The sequence below is a fragment of the Vipera berus genome (assembly GCF_964194415.1).
Source record: "Vipera berus genome assembly, chromosome: 2".
Classification (NCBI taxonomy): Eukaryota; Metazoa; Chordata; class Lepidosauria; order Squamata; family Viperidae; genus Vipera; species Vipera berus.
The window spans coordinates 17,346,198-17,362,325 of record NC_138203.1 but is presented as its reverse complement, the minus strand read 5'-3'; the positions used below and the strand labels follow the sequence as shown (position 1 = coordinate 17,362,325).

The 16,128-nt window shown below is 40.5% G+C and overlaps 1 protein-coding gene across 1 annotated transcript in view; it reads left to right on the top strand.

The window, feature by feature from the left end:
* PDZD2 (PDZ domain containing 2) overlaps window positions 1-16,128 on the top strand; it is a gene marked incomplete at its 5' end in the record, with an annotated part of 204,392 nt that overhangs the window by 127,441 nt on the left and 60,823 nt on the right. The window contains 2 exons of the mRNA XM_081320244.1: window positions 13,701-13,821; window positions 15,349-15,494. Coding sequence (XP_081176370.1) covers window positions 13,701-13,821; window positions 15,349-15,494 — 267 coding nt within the window. The remainder of the gene's footprint in view (window positions 1-13,700; window positions 13,822-15,348; window positions 15,495-16,128) is intronic.

Sequence of the window (16,128 nt, the reverse complement as noted above, 5' to 3'; positions counted from 1 at the left end):
CTTAATGATCCTAACTGGGGCCAGCAACTCCATCGCTAAGCGATGTGGAGTTTAAATGAAACTTCATGCAATTGGTCTGCTTAGCATTTCAAGCAATTCAAGTTGCTGTCATTGAGTGGATTCCACATGGTCGTTAGGTGAGGACCCATCTGGATCCGAGCCAATCATGGAAGAGAAAATAAGGGATTGCCTTCACTTCAACTACTTCATCCACCTATGTCTCCTCTTCTCTGTCCTTTTGGCTGCCTGCCTACCTGCTGCCATTAGCTGCAACCACCACACAGCCCTGGGCACCACTTTGGTGCCTGCCATATCTTGGGCCACTAGTATATAAGCTGGGTCTTTCTGTTGTAAAAGGAGCCCAGGTTCCTTAGATCAGCAACCTCTTTTTTTCTTTCAGTAGAACACAAGACATATCTAAGGAGGTTCTCAGTCATGCAGGTCATGATTATCCCAATGGTGCTTTTTCGAAAGGTGACTAGACTTTCTTGTTTTCCCTTGAAGACATTTTGCTTCTCATCCCAAAAGCTTCTTCAGTTCTGACTGAATGGTGGAGAATGGAAGGATGTATATTCCTTGCAGTCCAAGGATTTATATTCTTTGCAGTCCTCTGGTTGTTAGCACTCTGTGTGAGAAAGAAAATAAAAAAGTGCTAATGACCAGAGGACTGCAAGGAATATACATCCTTCCATTCTCCACCATCCAGTCAGAACTGAAGAAGCTTCTTGGATGAAAAATTAAATGCCTGCAAGGAAAAACAAGAAAGTCCAGTTGCCTTTTGAAAAAGCACCTTTGGGATAACACAAAACATGACAATATTGAATCCAGATTTTCCCCAGTTTTTATTTCTGGAGTCTGATTTAAATAACTATGACATATTGCCAATTTGGGATGTGGTGGCTCAGTGGGTTAGGACACTGAGCTTGTCGATCAGAAGGTCGGCAGTTTGGCGGGTCGAATCCCGAGTGCCCACGTAACAGAGTGAGCGCCTGTTACTCGTCCCAGCTTCTGCCAACCTAGCAGTTCGAAAGCACGTAAAAATACAAGTAGAAAAATAGGGACCACTACGGTGGGAAGGTAACAGCATTCCGTGCGCCTTTGGCGTCTAGTCATGCCGGCCACATGACCACGGAGACGTCCTCGGACAAGCGCTGGCTCTTCGGCTTTGAAACGGAGATGAGCACCGGCCCCTAGAGTCAGAAACGACTAGCACACATGTGCGGGGGAACCTTTACCTTTACCTTTACTATTGCCAATTTACTGTAGATTATTCATAATGCTATTTCCACCATTAGGCAACAAATTTTGGGTGCCTTTAAAAATCAATACATCTTAACTTATTAATGTAATGTCTACTATATTTTTAAGTTGCTTGTGGTATTTTCTTATTTGGCTCTTCTGGGCTAGCCTGGCCCCATGCCTTGAGGTTTTCTTACCTTCTAAATGTGTTGGACTTCAGCTACTGTAACTCTTAATCAAAATGGCCTTCGACCGTCCAGTTAATGTAACTTTGCAAATAATAAGTGCATAAGGGCATAAGGGACTAATCATATGAATAATCAATCTTGGGACTCTGATCTGCTCATGGAAAGCTCTGATCACAAAATGATAGTAGGAAAACCACATTTTCCTTCCATGTGGAGTTGCAAAAAATACAGTAAAATGCTGCTGCAGGTGTTGAAAATTCTAAGATATACATGTGTAATTTAACACTGTTTTAAAATAGCAACCATTTATTTATATAAAAGGCAAAGAATGTTGCTGTGTATTTTACATTCGACAGAATTCAGTTGTGTTAGGTTAACTCTCTCCAGGCCGTTACTTTCACTGAACAGATTGGATTTTTCAAAATTATTTCTAATTCTTTCTGACTGCCTACCTCCTTATATAGTTGCCACTGTAAAAATACGGTATGGAATTAATTATATGGAGTAATGCATAGCACAAACTTTTAGCAAATAAGGTTGCTGTATTATAAACCTGCCCCATGGGAATTTTGTTGTGTAATGTACAGAAATTAGGTTCTTTATTAAATGCATCCAATTATATAGTGATCTCTGATAGTTTGCCAATTCGGAAGGGGAACATTAGGATGGGCTCAGCCAGGTTTTTCATTTAAGAATCTCAACAAATACAAGAAGTTGTCATTTTCATTGTATGGGTCTAAATACAGGTTGGATCCTGAATGCAAAGAAAATCCTTGTTGCAATAGAAGGGATTTACAGAAAGACGGAATTGGGACAATTCGGCGTGGCCATCTCACCCTGGCTGTCTCGCCACAGCTGACTTATGGCAGCCAACTTGCCATGGGAGAACTTTCTGTGGCCAACTCTGCGAGTTCTGGACACCAGAGATTTCCCATTTGTAGGGTCAATTGGCTTGTTTGACCTTTAGAGAACAGGTTGCAAGCATTCAGTAGGAATGATATTGTGTTCCTTCATAAAATAGTCCTCAGAATCAATGCAGCCAGTCACCACCTAACAGTTTAGCAAAAGGCAAACAGGCATGTTCACTCCCTGAAGCTTTTTTACCCTTAAGTGAAGAGTTTATATGTTTTTCTAGGCTTACTTATTTATGTATTTGTTGCCTTAGTCATATTTCAATCATAGTGTGATTCTGGGTGGCTTCAGCTTAGTGTTAAAAACATCAGATCAGTAACACCTAAAACCAGATAGGATCAGAAGACTGAATGGTATGCACTGGGAAGGAAAAAACCAAACATATCACCCATCAGTAATTACCACTAGGGAGTAGATCCTTCAGGTTCCACTGGAAAGGGACATCTCCTAATGCTTTACGGCTGGACTTGGAGTGCATCAGCTCTTCCAGATCTTATTGATTGGGCAGAAACAAGAGGGCAAAAACAGCCCTGTAGGTGGCTACACTATGAAGGACTTTGTAGGTGACAGTCAAAACCTTGAATTGATCCTGGATAACTAGTGCGATTGCAGCCTGAGGAACAAAAATCACACTACTGTAGTCATTCTACAATAGATACCCAGAATTTATCTGTACTACATTCCTCCTGGCCATGGCTGCCACTTCTCATTGAGCAGGAGCCAAGAGTCTAGGAGGAATCCCCAAATAATGCACAAGTTCTGCATGGGACAGTGCCATGAATTGAGGACTAAAGATGGCAAATCCCTATGACCCGCAAACATTACATCTGTGGGGTCTTTGGTATTTTCTGAGTTTGGTGGTTTTCTTGAAGACATTCATTACCCAACTAGGTAACATCATCAGTGAGAGATGGATAATGAAATGTCCGATAGAAAACAACCAAGCTCAGAGAGCCCCAAGGACCTCACAGTTCAATCATGAGCTACAAATATTCTCTTCTGTTAGTAAAACGTATGTTTTTCAAGTCAGTCTTGACTCCTGGTGATTGTCTGGACAAATTCATGCAGTTTTCCGGGCAGGATTTTCAGAAACGGTTTACCATTTACTTCTTCCAGGACTGAAGGACAATGACTGGACCAAGATCACCCAGCTGGCTTCATGCGTAAGACAAGACAAGAACCGACACCATCTCATTTTCTAGCCTGGTGCCTTTAATAACTACACCAGACTGACTCTCATAAATGATATAAGTACTAATAATTAACAATCCATAGAAAAAAGTAATGTTTAAGAATGAGTAATGCAATAATTAATTACTCAGGTTAAAATGTCTCTGGCAGGAAAAATGGTTCTTGTTTAGACCGGAAAATATGGGAGCCTTTTATTCCTGAGTCTGTTTTTTTTAAAAAATAAATAAATCAGGAAGCGAGATAACTATTCAATCATCAAAAGTCCCTTGTAATTTGAATAGGTGGAAATGCTAAAAAAGCACACCAAAACTTTGAAAGCCCTTCTTAAAAGCTATTAGAGGCTACTTGACTCCTTCATTTCCCCAGTGTATCATATACAATATAGCAATGAAAAATGAAGTAAGAAAGAGAGTTGGCTTTCAGGACACTTATTTTACTTACTAATCAGCAGTAGAGGACAGTGACTCTGTCTCGTCCCTGGCAGGAGATGAGCAATGTTCTGTGTCCAAGGGGGCACCCAACAAGGTCTCTACAGCTGTAATGACTTGTCTCTAAATGAGGCAGGGATGAAAATGTTTCTTTGTTTTTTTTTCCTGTTGGGCTTCCAGAGTCTGTCCCCTAAATATGCTACATTTATCTATTGCAGATTTCTTCCCAGGTTAAATAAGCTTCAAATTACTGAGATTTAAGGTTCTTAAATGCCCCTTCAGAAAGTTTTGTTATGGATTACTCGAACCTTGACAGCTATTTTTAGAAACGCAGCCCTCCGCTCCGACTCCTAAACTGGTGTTTCTCGACTTCAGCAACTTGAAGAGGGATGGACTTCAACCCCCAGAATTCCCCACCCATCTTCATGTTGCTGAGAAACACTGACTTAAACCCTCCCCAAAAACTGATCTTGTAAGATTTGCAGAAGTTTAACCGTCAGATAGCTATTTGTGAAACTGGACTACGGGGACCAGTTGGAACTAAGGCTTTTGTAACAACCTCCCTGCGGTGCAGTCATTTTATGCTTCAGTTTCTTGACTCCCTAGCCAGGTTGTCAGCGGAAATTCCTAGCAATAGCACCAGCAGTGGCGCTTAGACTTACATACCACTTCACAGTGCTTTACAGCCCTCTCTTAGCGGTTTACAGAGCCTGCCCATTGCCCCTAACAATCTGGATCCTCCTTTTACCGACTTTGGAAGGATGGAAGGCTAAGTCAACCTTGAGCCGGTGAGTTAACTTTGCTCCACCACGGCTCTAAACCTGATGATGGCTTTTGCTTTATCTTCATTGCTCAGATAGGTATCATATCTATTTGTCTGATTCATTTATAAACAAACAAACAAATAAATAAATAAATTATAACTAACATTTGTGAAAAGGTGGGGTGGCTTAGAGGTGGAGCTCTCACCTCTCAGTCAGGAGGTTGTGAGTTTGAATCTAGGCAGCGGCAGATGTTCCCCTCTCTGGGTGCAATGAGTAATTGCTGCAAATTCCACGTAGGCGTCAGGAAGGGCATCCAGCCACTAAACGTTTGAGCTTTATTCAGTTGCCCTGACTCCACTCCAATGCAAGGGATTGCAGGGTTGTTAAAAGAAACAAAAATAACTTCTTTCCAGGACAATTCTATAACTCCCTTTTAAGCCATCCTAGTTTGTGATTATCCCCATATCATTTTAGAGTAAATTCTTCGTGTTAAAATGTAGTTCTCCAGTTTGAATCTCTGAATACTCTGCTTCTTTGGGTGACTTCAGAGTTTAATATCGCAGGAAGAGAATTTTTTTAAAAAAATCCTTATCCATTTCCTATGCATCAGATATAATACAATACAAATCTACCATATCCTTATAATAACCATACATCCTTTTTTGTAAGGACAGCCCATTTCTGAAAGCCATCTTTAGTTTTATTTAATTAATTATTTTTGGGGGCTTATCTCTTGAATGTTTTCAAGGCAAAGTTATACCCGTAAACAATTATATTTTCATTTGCCCCTTCTTCAGGTTTGTACTTTTATTTTTTCCAAGAAATTATTATCACTGTACATATCCTACACCCATAGCCAATAATTCATTTCACAAGGAAAAATGGGTGAACTCTGATTCAGAGTCTTATTTCTCCCCTTACCTAACAGAAATCCCAAAGAGATGTAGAGTAACACTCAGGCACTATAGCAAATGCCTTTTGAATCTCACAGAGACAGTGAACTGTGTGTATGGCAGGCTCTTACTCTCTCTCTCTCTCTCTCTCTCTCTCTCTGTGTGTGTGTGTGTGTGTGTGTGTGTGTGTGTGTGTGTGTGAGAGAGAGAGAGAGAGAGAGAGAGAGAGAGAGAGAGAGAGAGAGAGAGAGAGACAGATCTGAGTTGAGATGGATATGAAGTTATTATAGATACCATGCTAAACCTTTTCGACTTCTTTCTTGCCGGTTGTGAGCAGAAAAATATCCTTCAAACTGTTGCCTCTTGAGACAAATCAGCCAAGTTTTCTGAGTTCTTTAAAATCATGTTTTTAATTAGCAATATACATTCAGAACTGAACAAGGATAATTTCCTGGAAAGTCAGTTACCTCCTATGGCATGGTTATTGTCTTAGCAGAAGGGCAATTTGTGAAAAGTCTTTGGTCACTGATGGCTAGGCAAAAAAAACAAAACACCCAAACCCCCCCCCCCCCAAAAAAAACCATGCATTTTCAGTGGACTGTGGCAGCCAAAGATTACAAACTGGGGCCCATGAGAAACTTTTAGAAGCTTAATGGGTAGAATTTCTGTTTATTTTCAGAACAGAATGATATCTGGGATTTGGGGGAAGTAAAAAAAGCTGTAGTGTATACAACACACTGTACATTTTTGGCATGTGTGGGGAAATCAAGAAAGCTTTCTCTTTGAGTCTTTGTTGTTATTTTTTTCTCCTGGCAAAACTGTGTTCAGTTCTTTGTGTACATTTTTTCCCCTTTATAGACCTCTGAAATGAGCAAGTAATAGGTGCGCCAGTTAAAAGATTATAATATACCTACAATCTAGTGCCTCATTTTAACACCACTACTATTAATATGCATGCTTAGGTTATACTCTAGACTATCCAAAATATAATTTTGTTAGCAAATCTCACCCTATGATGAGCTTGCATTATTTACCCCTATAAGATAAGATTCTGAATATATTTTAAGAGGTCTATGAGTTGATTTCCTAGGGTCTTTTTTTTAGAAAAAAGAATCAAAGAAAGTTTGGCTCGAGACTCAAATGCTACAAAAAGGGAGCCTTTACATCCACAGCTACTAATTGGCTGTGTTCCCACAACATACTTAACTGGGTCAGTTGAAGATTAGCGTGGCATGGGAATGACAGAATGGGTTAATGGTCAACTAACTCCTGGGGTTTTTTTTTAAATTTAATCTGAAACAGACCCTGTTATATAGAAAGTTACACTTGCTCTCTCCCCATTGAATTGGGTGGTGGAACCCTTAAAATTCAATCCATTAAAATTTTTGCATATTTAGACCTCCAAGAAAAAGAGCTGGCGAAAAAGTCTCAGTTGAACAAGAACCTGAAAATTCTGCAAGCTGATTGGCTCATATGAGTAGGCAGTTTCAACCGCTGCTTGCCTGGCCAATAGCAGGAGGCTAATGATGTCAGGAAGGATTGCCAGGTTATTCCAGGCATGCAGGTAGATACATGAGTTTCTAGGCCAACGATGGCAAACCATTAGGGCTTGGTGAGCCAAAAATTAGGAAAATGCCTAATGCTGGTGTGTCACATTCCACTTAGTCTGAACAAAAGAGAAACTATTCTCTCCCTCCCTCCCATTTAGGCCATGCTGAACAGCAGCAGTCAGTGGCGGCTTCAAGAGTGGGTTAGGCCTTGACTGTATTAACAGAATAACAGAGTTGGAAGGGACCTTGGAGGTCTTCTAGTCCAACTCCCTGCTCAAGCAAATGGTGTAGGAGACCCGTATGCCATTTCAGACAAATGGTTGTTCAATGTCTTCTTCAACATCTCCAGTGAAGGCAAGCTGTTCCACTGATTAATTGTTCTAACTGTCGGGGAGTTTCTCCTTAGTTCTAGGTTGCTTCTCTCCTTGACTAGCCTCCTTTTGAGAGCAGGCAACAGAATTTCATTTTTAATGTGGGCCAGTGTGCTCACAATAAAAAAATGACAATAAAGGTTGTCTTGTCTTGTCCTGTCCTGTCCTGTCCTAGCCTAGCCTAGCCTAGCCTACCTCCACCCATTTTCTTGTCTTGCCTTCAGGTGCTTTGGAGAATAGGTTGATCCCTGTTGTATACATCACTTACCTTCAGGTGGTGGTCTCTTTCTGTGGACATCCCCTACAGTCTACTCTACGTTGCTCTGGATCACATGAGGCGTTTGTTCTTGAAGCAGCTTTGGGGAATGCCCTTTCACAACCTCTGCAGCCTCCAAAAACTAGACAAAACCATGGCCCATTCTTATGCCATTTCCAGAAGGTCCACAAGAACATAACCCATTCTCACACATCCTTTGCAGCCTCCAAAAATTTCACGAGAACAGGGCGTGCTTTCGTAAATACAGAGAGTGTTGGACTTACAAACACAATTGAGCCCAAATTTTCTGTTGTTAAGTAAGGCATTTGTTTAGTGAGTTTTGTCTCATTTATGACTTTTCTTGCCACAGTTGTTAAGTGAATCACTGCAGTTGTTAACTTGGTGAACTGGTTGTTAAGTGAATCTGGCTTCCACATTGCCTTTGCTTGTCAGAAAGTGGCAAAAGGTGATCATCTGATCCTGCAACACTGCAACCGTCATAAATATGAGTCAGTTGCCACGCATCTGAATTTTGGTCATGGAGATGCTGCAACAGTTGTCAGGAAAATGATCACAATTCACTTTCTTCAGTGCTGTTGTAACTTCAAACTGTCACTAAATGAACTGTTGTAAGTCAAAGACTACCTGTAGCTGTTTTCAGGTTTTGGTGAATGCTGGCATGTCATCCAAAATGTCATGGCATGTCACCTTTGACACAGGCATCCTAGATTCGCCATCACTGTCCTAGGTATCTCCTGGAGCAAGTGGGCTGGGATTTGTAGTCCCTCCTTGTGACTTCAGGCAGGTGGAACAATTTGTATTGTCAAACCCATCACACTAACCGTCACTGAGAACTGATAAGCTAAGTACAGGTAGTCCTTGAGTTATGACCACAGTGGAACCACAAATGTATGTTTCTAAGTGAATTTGCCCATTGTATGACTTTTCTTGCACAGTTGTTAAGTGAATCATTGCATTTGTTAAGTTAGTAACATGGTTGCTAAGTGAATCTGGATTCCCCATTATATATATTATATTTATATTTATTAAATTTTTATACCGCCCTTCTCCCAAAGGACTCAGGGCGGTGTACAGGGCAATAAATATTAAAAGACAAAGTACAAAAGTTAAAAAACAATTAAATATTATGCCCGATATATACAATAATTAAAAACCATGTTAAAACCCCAACACCCCAACCCATCAAACCAGGCCAGATTGCTCAAATAAGTAAGTTTTTAGATCCCGCCGGAAGGAGCGAAGGTCGGGGGCCATCCGGAGCTCGATCGGCAAGCGGTTCCACAGGTCTGGCACGCCCACAGAGAACGCCCTCCCCCTGGGGGCCACCAGTCGACATTCTTTGATCGGAGGCACCCTGAGGAGGCCCTCTCTGTGGGAGCGCACTGGACGGAGGAAGTTGACGCCGGCCGCAGGTGTTGCCGTAGGTAATCCGGACCCATGCCATGTAGGACTTTGTAAGTCATTACCAACACCTTGAATCTCATGGTAACATTGCCTTTGCTTGTCAGGAAGTGGCAAAAGGTGATCACCTGACCCCGGGAAACTGCAGGCATCTGAATTTTGGTCACATGCCCCATGGGGATGCTGCAACAGTTGTCAGGAAAATGGTCACAATTCACTTTTTTTAGTGCCATTGCAATTTCAAACGTCACTAAATGAACTGTTGCAAGTCAAGGACTACCCGTATGTTCTTGTCTGGCAGCATTTATTTTAAATCCCCCCAAATATTTCTAATATTATTCTGGTCCCTCTAGTTCAGCTAGAGAGTAATGAATATATCAGTTATGATTTGGCCAACTTTCTCATTTCTCCAAGGCAAACCAAGGTTTGCATCATTTTGGTCTTCTAAAATCCTGAAAAAATTAATATGAATTTCTGTAAAAGCACACTTTTTTTATTTTTTATTTTTATTTTAATTCCATTTATATCCCGCCCTTCTCCGAAGACTCAGGGCGGCTTACAAGCTTAGCAGTAGCCTTCATTCTATGTATATGCCTGCTTATTAGGGCTTTTGCCCCCCCCAAGCGGCATTATTACAAAGTCAGCTTAATTGCCCCCAACAATCTGGGTCCTCATTTTACCTACCTCGGAAGGATGGAAGGCTGAGTCAACCTTGAGCCTGGTGTATGTATGCATTTTTCCTACCAATTTTCCCTGACATATTTTTTTGAAAACTTTTCCCCATTTGTGTGTAGGTTTTTTCTATGTGCGCTTTTTTAACCTGGAAAATTGCATTAACAAAATCAGAAAATATTGATTTCAAAGGGCAACTGTGTATCAGTTTATGCATTGAATCAAGATGTATATGTTAAATAAAATGGCACTTAAAGGTGAGCTGAATGAATTTTTCCACATCTGTGCTGTCCACACTGAATCGTTTACAAAGTAGATTGATGGTCTTTTCTTTCAAAATTAGCTTTCTAAGCATTTCTCCATATCTGGACTGCACACATCTGGGCAACTATTACATGGTAACAAAGATTTAACCATTTAATGGTTGTCTGGATTTTGCAACCTTAAATATGGTAGTCCTACTGTTGCAGGAAGCAAGTGTTCAATGGAGGCCAGTGTCCAAAGTGGATGGGGCCACTCATCACCCCCACTTTTTTGTTTCTTCATGTTCTTCTCTTACATGACCCGTGGTGGTGCAGTGGTTAGAATACAGTATTGCAGGTTAATTCAGCTGACTGCCAGGAGTTTGATCCTGATTGGCTCAAGGTTGACTCAGCCTTCCATTCTTCCGAGTTGGTAAAATGAGGACCCAGATTGTTGGGGGCAATATGCTGACTCTGTATATTGTGTTGTGGACCTTATGGAAATGACTGCATAGATGAGTACCGCATGTCAGCTCTTTATTAGTGGTAGCGCGTACTGAACAAAGGGGGTTACCTGGACCGCTTATATACCTAGCCAGATGACACTCTGGCCAATCCATCTGTCCGTATCTCCCGCCAAAACCCTTTCAGCCAATCTGGCCACAGCACAGCGCCACCTGGTGGTACCTGCAGAGCTGCTGCTCACTCCCATACATAACACTGTAAACCACTTCGAGAGTGCTGTAAAGCACCATGAAGCAGTATATAAGTCAAAGTGCTGTTGCTCTCTTCTCTTCTCTTCCCTCCTTCTCTCAATTTCTTTTTCTGAGAACTTCCTTTTCCCCCTGCTTCCTTCCCCCCCAGAAATTGCTTAGGAAGTTTTGCTGAAGTATTTTGAAATTAGGATGCTTCAGGCTACCAAGTTATGGTCACTGTAGCTTCTCATCAGCTTTTTTTTTCTTTGCACCCAAATGCTAGTTTGGTGTAGAAGTTCAAGCTCCAAGCAAGAAACCAGGAGGCCATGAGTTCTAGTCCCATTTTAGGCACAAAGCCAGCTTTGGCCAGTCATGTTCCCTCAGTCCTAAGAAGGCGACAAGGACAAACCACTTCCAAAAATCTTGCCAAAAAACCTGCAAGTAACCAGGAGCCAATGGTCACTCAAAGGGAGACATGCACACACAAAAGCTGGAAATGCCAGAAATGGAAAGTCTAACTGCTTGTATGTAAGGAATGTATTTTGCCACTGACCCACAACCCTTCATATCACATGTGCCTTGTTGCTGCAATTTTATCAGCCCTTCCTGGGAACAGGAGTGATTTCAATCAGAAAATTGGCATATATATGAGGGGAAAAAATATTCACCTTCTTCAGCTCTAATGCCTTATTCCAAAATTTGGTTCTTTACTTTGGGAAAGAATGCTTCTTAATGTATAGTACATTTTACTTGTTGCCATAGGCTCTAAACTGTAATCTGTCCATTATTCAATGCTGCAGATCATCTTCTAATACCAGACTTGATGTTCTGCAAAGTAATTTATTCTAAAGGGAAATGCAAAATTCTTTTCTTTCTTCCCTCTGAAAAATAGAAATTATACCATTTACTTTATATTGCAGTATTGCTTTATATTTCATCTTATGATCCTTTTGGCAAACTGAATAGAAAGAACATAAAAAGCATGCCTTCAGCAAGCTATTGAAACCAAACATTGGCTTCAACAGCAAACTCCACACCCCTGACCTCCATCTCCTAAAAGTGTCATCTGGTGTGTTGAGGAAAGAAAATTAAATCCTCGGGGTGGGAATGAAACCAAGATTTTGTAATGAATGAAAGTCCAGGGATATGTTCTGTCTTGGGCAGAGAGAGACAGACAGATTCGATACCATTTGTCTTGATTTTATTCGTTCAGCTTTGATCTGCAATGTTGAAAACAGCTTAGAATAAGCATCAGTACATGTGCGTGTAACTAAGCAATAAAAATCCTACTCCAAAGCACCTTGTTGAAACAGAGTGATAGAAAATATACGGGAAAGATATGCAGAAACATAATAATTTAAATTTTGAAAAAAATGGATTTTTCCTTGCATTTATATTCTCACTATGAAGCTTTCCCATATGCAGGGCTTTTTTTCTCATAGAACGCTCAGAACGGAGTTCCGGCACCTTTTTTGGATGGAACCTTGTAGGGTAGGCAAGGCGGGTTGTATGATATGTGTGAGTCCCGGCACCTTTTTCTTTTACAAAAAAAGCACTGCCCATATGAGAAAATAAGAAGCATCAGTGTTTTTCAGTTGATTTCTATGTCCTAAAATGTAGGACAAGGAGAAAACAGTTGGGACAGTCTTGAACTGAACACAGTCAAAACTGTAGAGATGATTGTAGATTTTGGGAGAAGCCCTCCTATTCTACCACCTCTTACAAAGCTAGACAACACAGTATCAACAGTAGAGATCTTCAAGTCTCTAGCTTGTATAATATCTCAGGACTTAAAATGGACACCTAACATCAAAAACATCATCAAAAAAGCACAACAAAGAATGTTCTTCCTATGCCAACTCAGAAAGCTCAGACTGCCCAAGGAGCTGCTGATACAATTCTACAAAGGAATTATTGAGTCTGTCATTTGCATCTCTATAACTATCTGGTTAGACACAGCAATCAAACAAGACAAACACAGACTTCATTGGATAGTTCAAACTGCAGAAAAAAATAATTGCAGCCAGCCTGCCATCCACTGAGGACCTGTATACTACATGAGCCAGAAAGAGGGCTGTGAAAATATCTACAGACCCCTCACATCCTGGACATAAACTGTTTCAACTTCTTCCCTCAAGATGACACTATAGGGCATTGCATGCCAAAACAACTAGACGCAAAGACAGTCGTCCCCCCCCCGGCCACCGTCACTCTGTTAAGCAACTAATTCCCACAACACTGTCTATGCCCTGGGATGTCAAACCAACTAGTAGGGCTGTATTACTTATTATCTCTCTCATCTTTCTTATTACCTATGTCCTTAGATTCTTAGAACTATAACTTCTTGTTGTATCTCATGTTTTATGTTGATTGCTTTTATTTAGTATCCTATTATGATTTATGTTGATTGCTTTAGTATCCTATGACTATCACTGAGAGTTTTATCTATGATTTATGATAACTGTGTTTTATGATTATGATTATCACTTGTTGCTTGTATGTACACTGAAAGCTTATGGACCGGAGACAAATTCCTTGTGTGTGTCCAATCACACTTGGCCAATAAAGTATTCTATTCTATTCTATTCTATTCTATTCTATTCTATTCTATTCTATTCTATTCTATTCTATTCTATTCTATTCTATTCTATTCTATTCTATTCTATTCTATTCTATTCTATTCTATTTTTTCCTGGTTATAAATATCAGTGCAAATAAGCTCCAACAATTCTGCTTGAGATCCTCATTTATAGCTTCCTTGGGATAATACATAATTTAGCTATGGAAAGCTAGATCCTACATTTTCTACATCCTACATTCTACATCCTAGAAAATTTAGCTGGACTTTTAAAAAAAACATTCCTTCTTCTCCTTCAGATGACACACATGACCGATACGGACATGTCCTCAGATCCTACAGGAGAAGAGAGTTCTAAAGAGAACTGTGAGAGCCCAACTCTTGGAGGTGGTATTTTGAAGTACAAGAGCCGATCTCAAGGTATTGTTACTCTTTTATATTGGATGAAGAAACATGGGAAGATTTGGAAGACTGTTCAGGTCAGGTTTACCAGCATACTGTCATCTCCTTGAGAAAAGAATTATAGTTCAGAGGAAGAATAGAGTTATCAATGAGAAATACCTCTACTGGAGTTCTTAAAAGTTTCTGATACTTACAGTTAAATCATACCGAGCTACATAGGTGTATCATTTTGAGGGAACACCTGCTGCCAGCATCAAGTTCCCTTCGTCCAGTGCGCTCACACAGGGAGGGTCTTCTCAGGGTGCCGCCGGTAAAAGATTGCCGGCGGATAACACCCAGGGGGAGGGCCTTCTCTGTGGGTGCGCCTGCCCTTTGGAACCAGCTGCCCGTGGAGCTCAGGACTGCCCCCGACCTTCGTTCATTCCGCCGGGACCTGAAGACTTGGCTCTTTGAGCTCTCCGGCCCAGGCTGAGAATTTTTAACTGGGGTTTTTATTTTCAAGGATAATTTAATCTTTTTAATTGTCTTTTAACTTTTGTATTTTGTATTGGTGTGATTTTAAAATGCCCTGTAAACCGCCCTGAGTCCTTTGGGAAAGGGCGGTATATAAATCTAATAAAATTAAATTAAATTAAAAATTTTGTTCCCAATAAAGAACAACTTCCCCTACTCTTATCCTTGAGGCTAGATTTTTAAAGTTAAAGTAGTGCTGGACCAAAAGACTTATATTATCTTCCTCGCCAAGCCATATTTCCATCTCTTTTAGTTATTTGAGGTATTTGTGGTCTCTGGATTTGTGACCTTTTAACAGTTAGAACGTGTATCTCGAATCAGATTTTAAGAAAGTGATAATAACTGAGAAGGATCAAAGCCTTTAAAAAGAGGAAACCCAAAGATAATTACGGCAGCAGTGCAAAAAGAGCCCTCAGGAAAACCCATCAGTTTTGACAGAACTCAAGGACTGTATCAGGGGAACTTCTTTAAAGCAGGTTCTCCACAATTTTAGGATTGTGATTAAGAAAGATTGTGACCTTCACACCATCCTCCAGTTGGCAGGGGGATTTAGGATTGGATTACTGGTGCTGATTGAAGTACACAGGATGGAAGGCATGAGAGAAAGTAATTCATAAAGTTTCTCACTGTCTGTCTTTTGAGGGTTTTAAAAATATGAGCCTGCACTTGATTTGATTGAATGCATAAACTATTTCTTGTGTTTTTTTACCTGGAACTCAGATAAAAGAATAAGAGTTCTGTCTTTTTTTAAAAAAAATCAGTAAAAAGCGCTATTTATTTGTGATTAAATAAGCATTTTGATTAAAAAAAGTGTGTTCTGTCATTTCCTCAATAAATTACCCCTGTCCATATAGCCACACGCATGCATGTGCACACACACAAAGATAAAATTTATTATGGTTGTTTAGATGTTTTAAGAAAGGCATCCACCCATCATTTCTCAATGGACATTCTAAATTCCATTAGAACTGACAATCTTAACAGAGGCTTTGATGCATGTATAATAAATTTTATCTCTGGGTTATTCTTTAGGGGCGGCAACTCGTTTAGAGTCTGTGGGAGAAGATGATGAGTTGACAGTAGAAAATGGAGATGTGAATTATGAACTACCAATGAAATATTCCCGGGGAGGCAGAAAGCATTCCTTACCGCAGCATTTGGACACAGGAACCAGACAGGTGAGGAAGAGGGGGGGGAAATGGCATCATTTGAGCCAAATAATTCCTGTTTTAACTATTGGTAATTGGTGGAGGGAGCAAAGATTAAAACAAACTCAGTCATGAACCAGAATGCAAATGCTGTACAGGTAGTCCTTGACTTACAGCCAACATTGGGAATGCAACTGTTGCTAAGCAAGGTGGCTGTTAAGTAAGTCGCATCTGATTTTGCAATCTTTTTTTTTTGCCATGGTTGCTAAGCGAATCACTGCGGTTCTTAAGTGAATTGTGCAGTTATTAAGCAAATCAAGCTTTCCCCATTGATGTTGCTTCTTGGAAGCCAGCTGGGAAAGCCTCAAATGGAGATCACATGACGCTGGGAGAGTGCAACCATTGTAAATACAGGGCAGTTGCCAAACGCCTGATTTTCAGTCATGTGACCACAGGGATGTTGAGACGGCTGATCGTAAGACATTTTTCAGTGCTGTTGTAACTTTGAAAGGTTGCCAAATGAATGGTTCTAAGCTGAGGACTACTTGTAATTACAATGAAGGAGAGCATTTGTAACTCAGGGTTGCAAAGAGGGGTCCTTGGTGGTGTCTGAGCTTGTTTGTAATTCATATGCCAGCAAAGGCTATTGCGATGCCTTATTTGT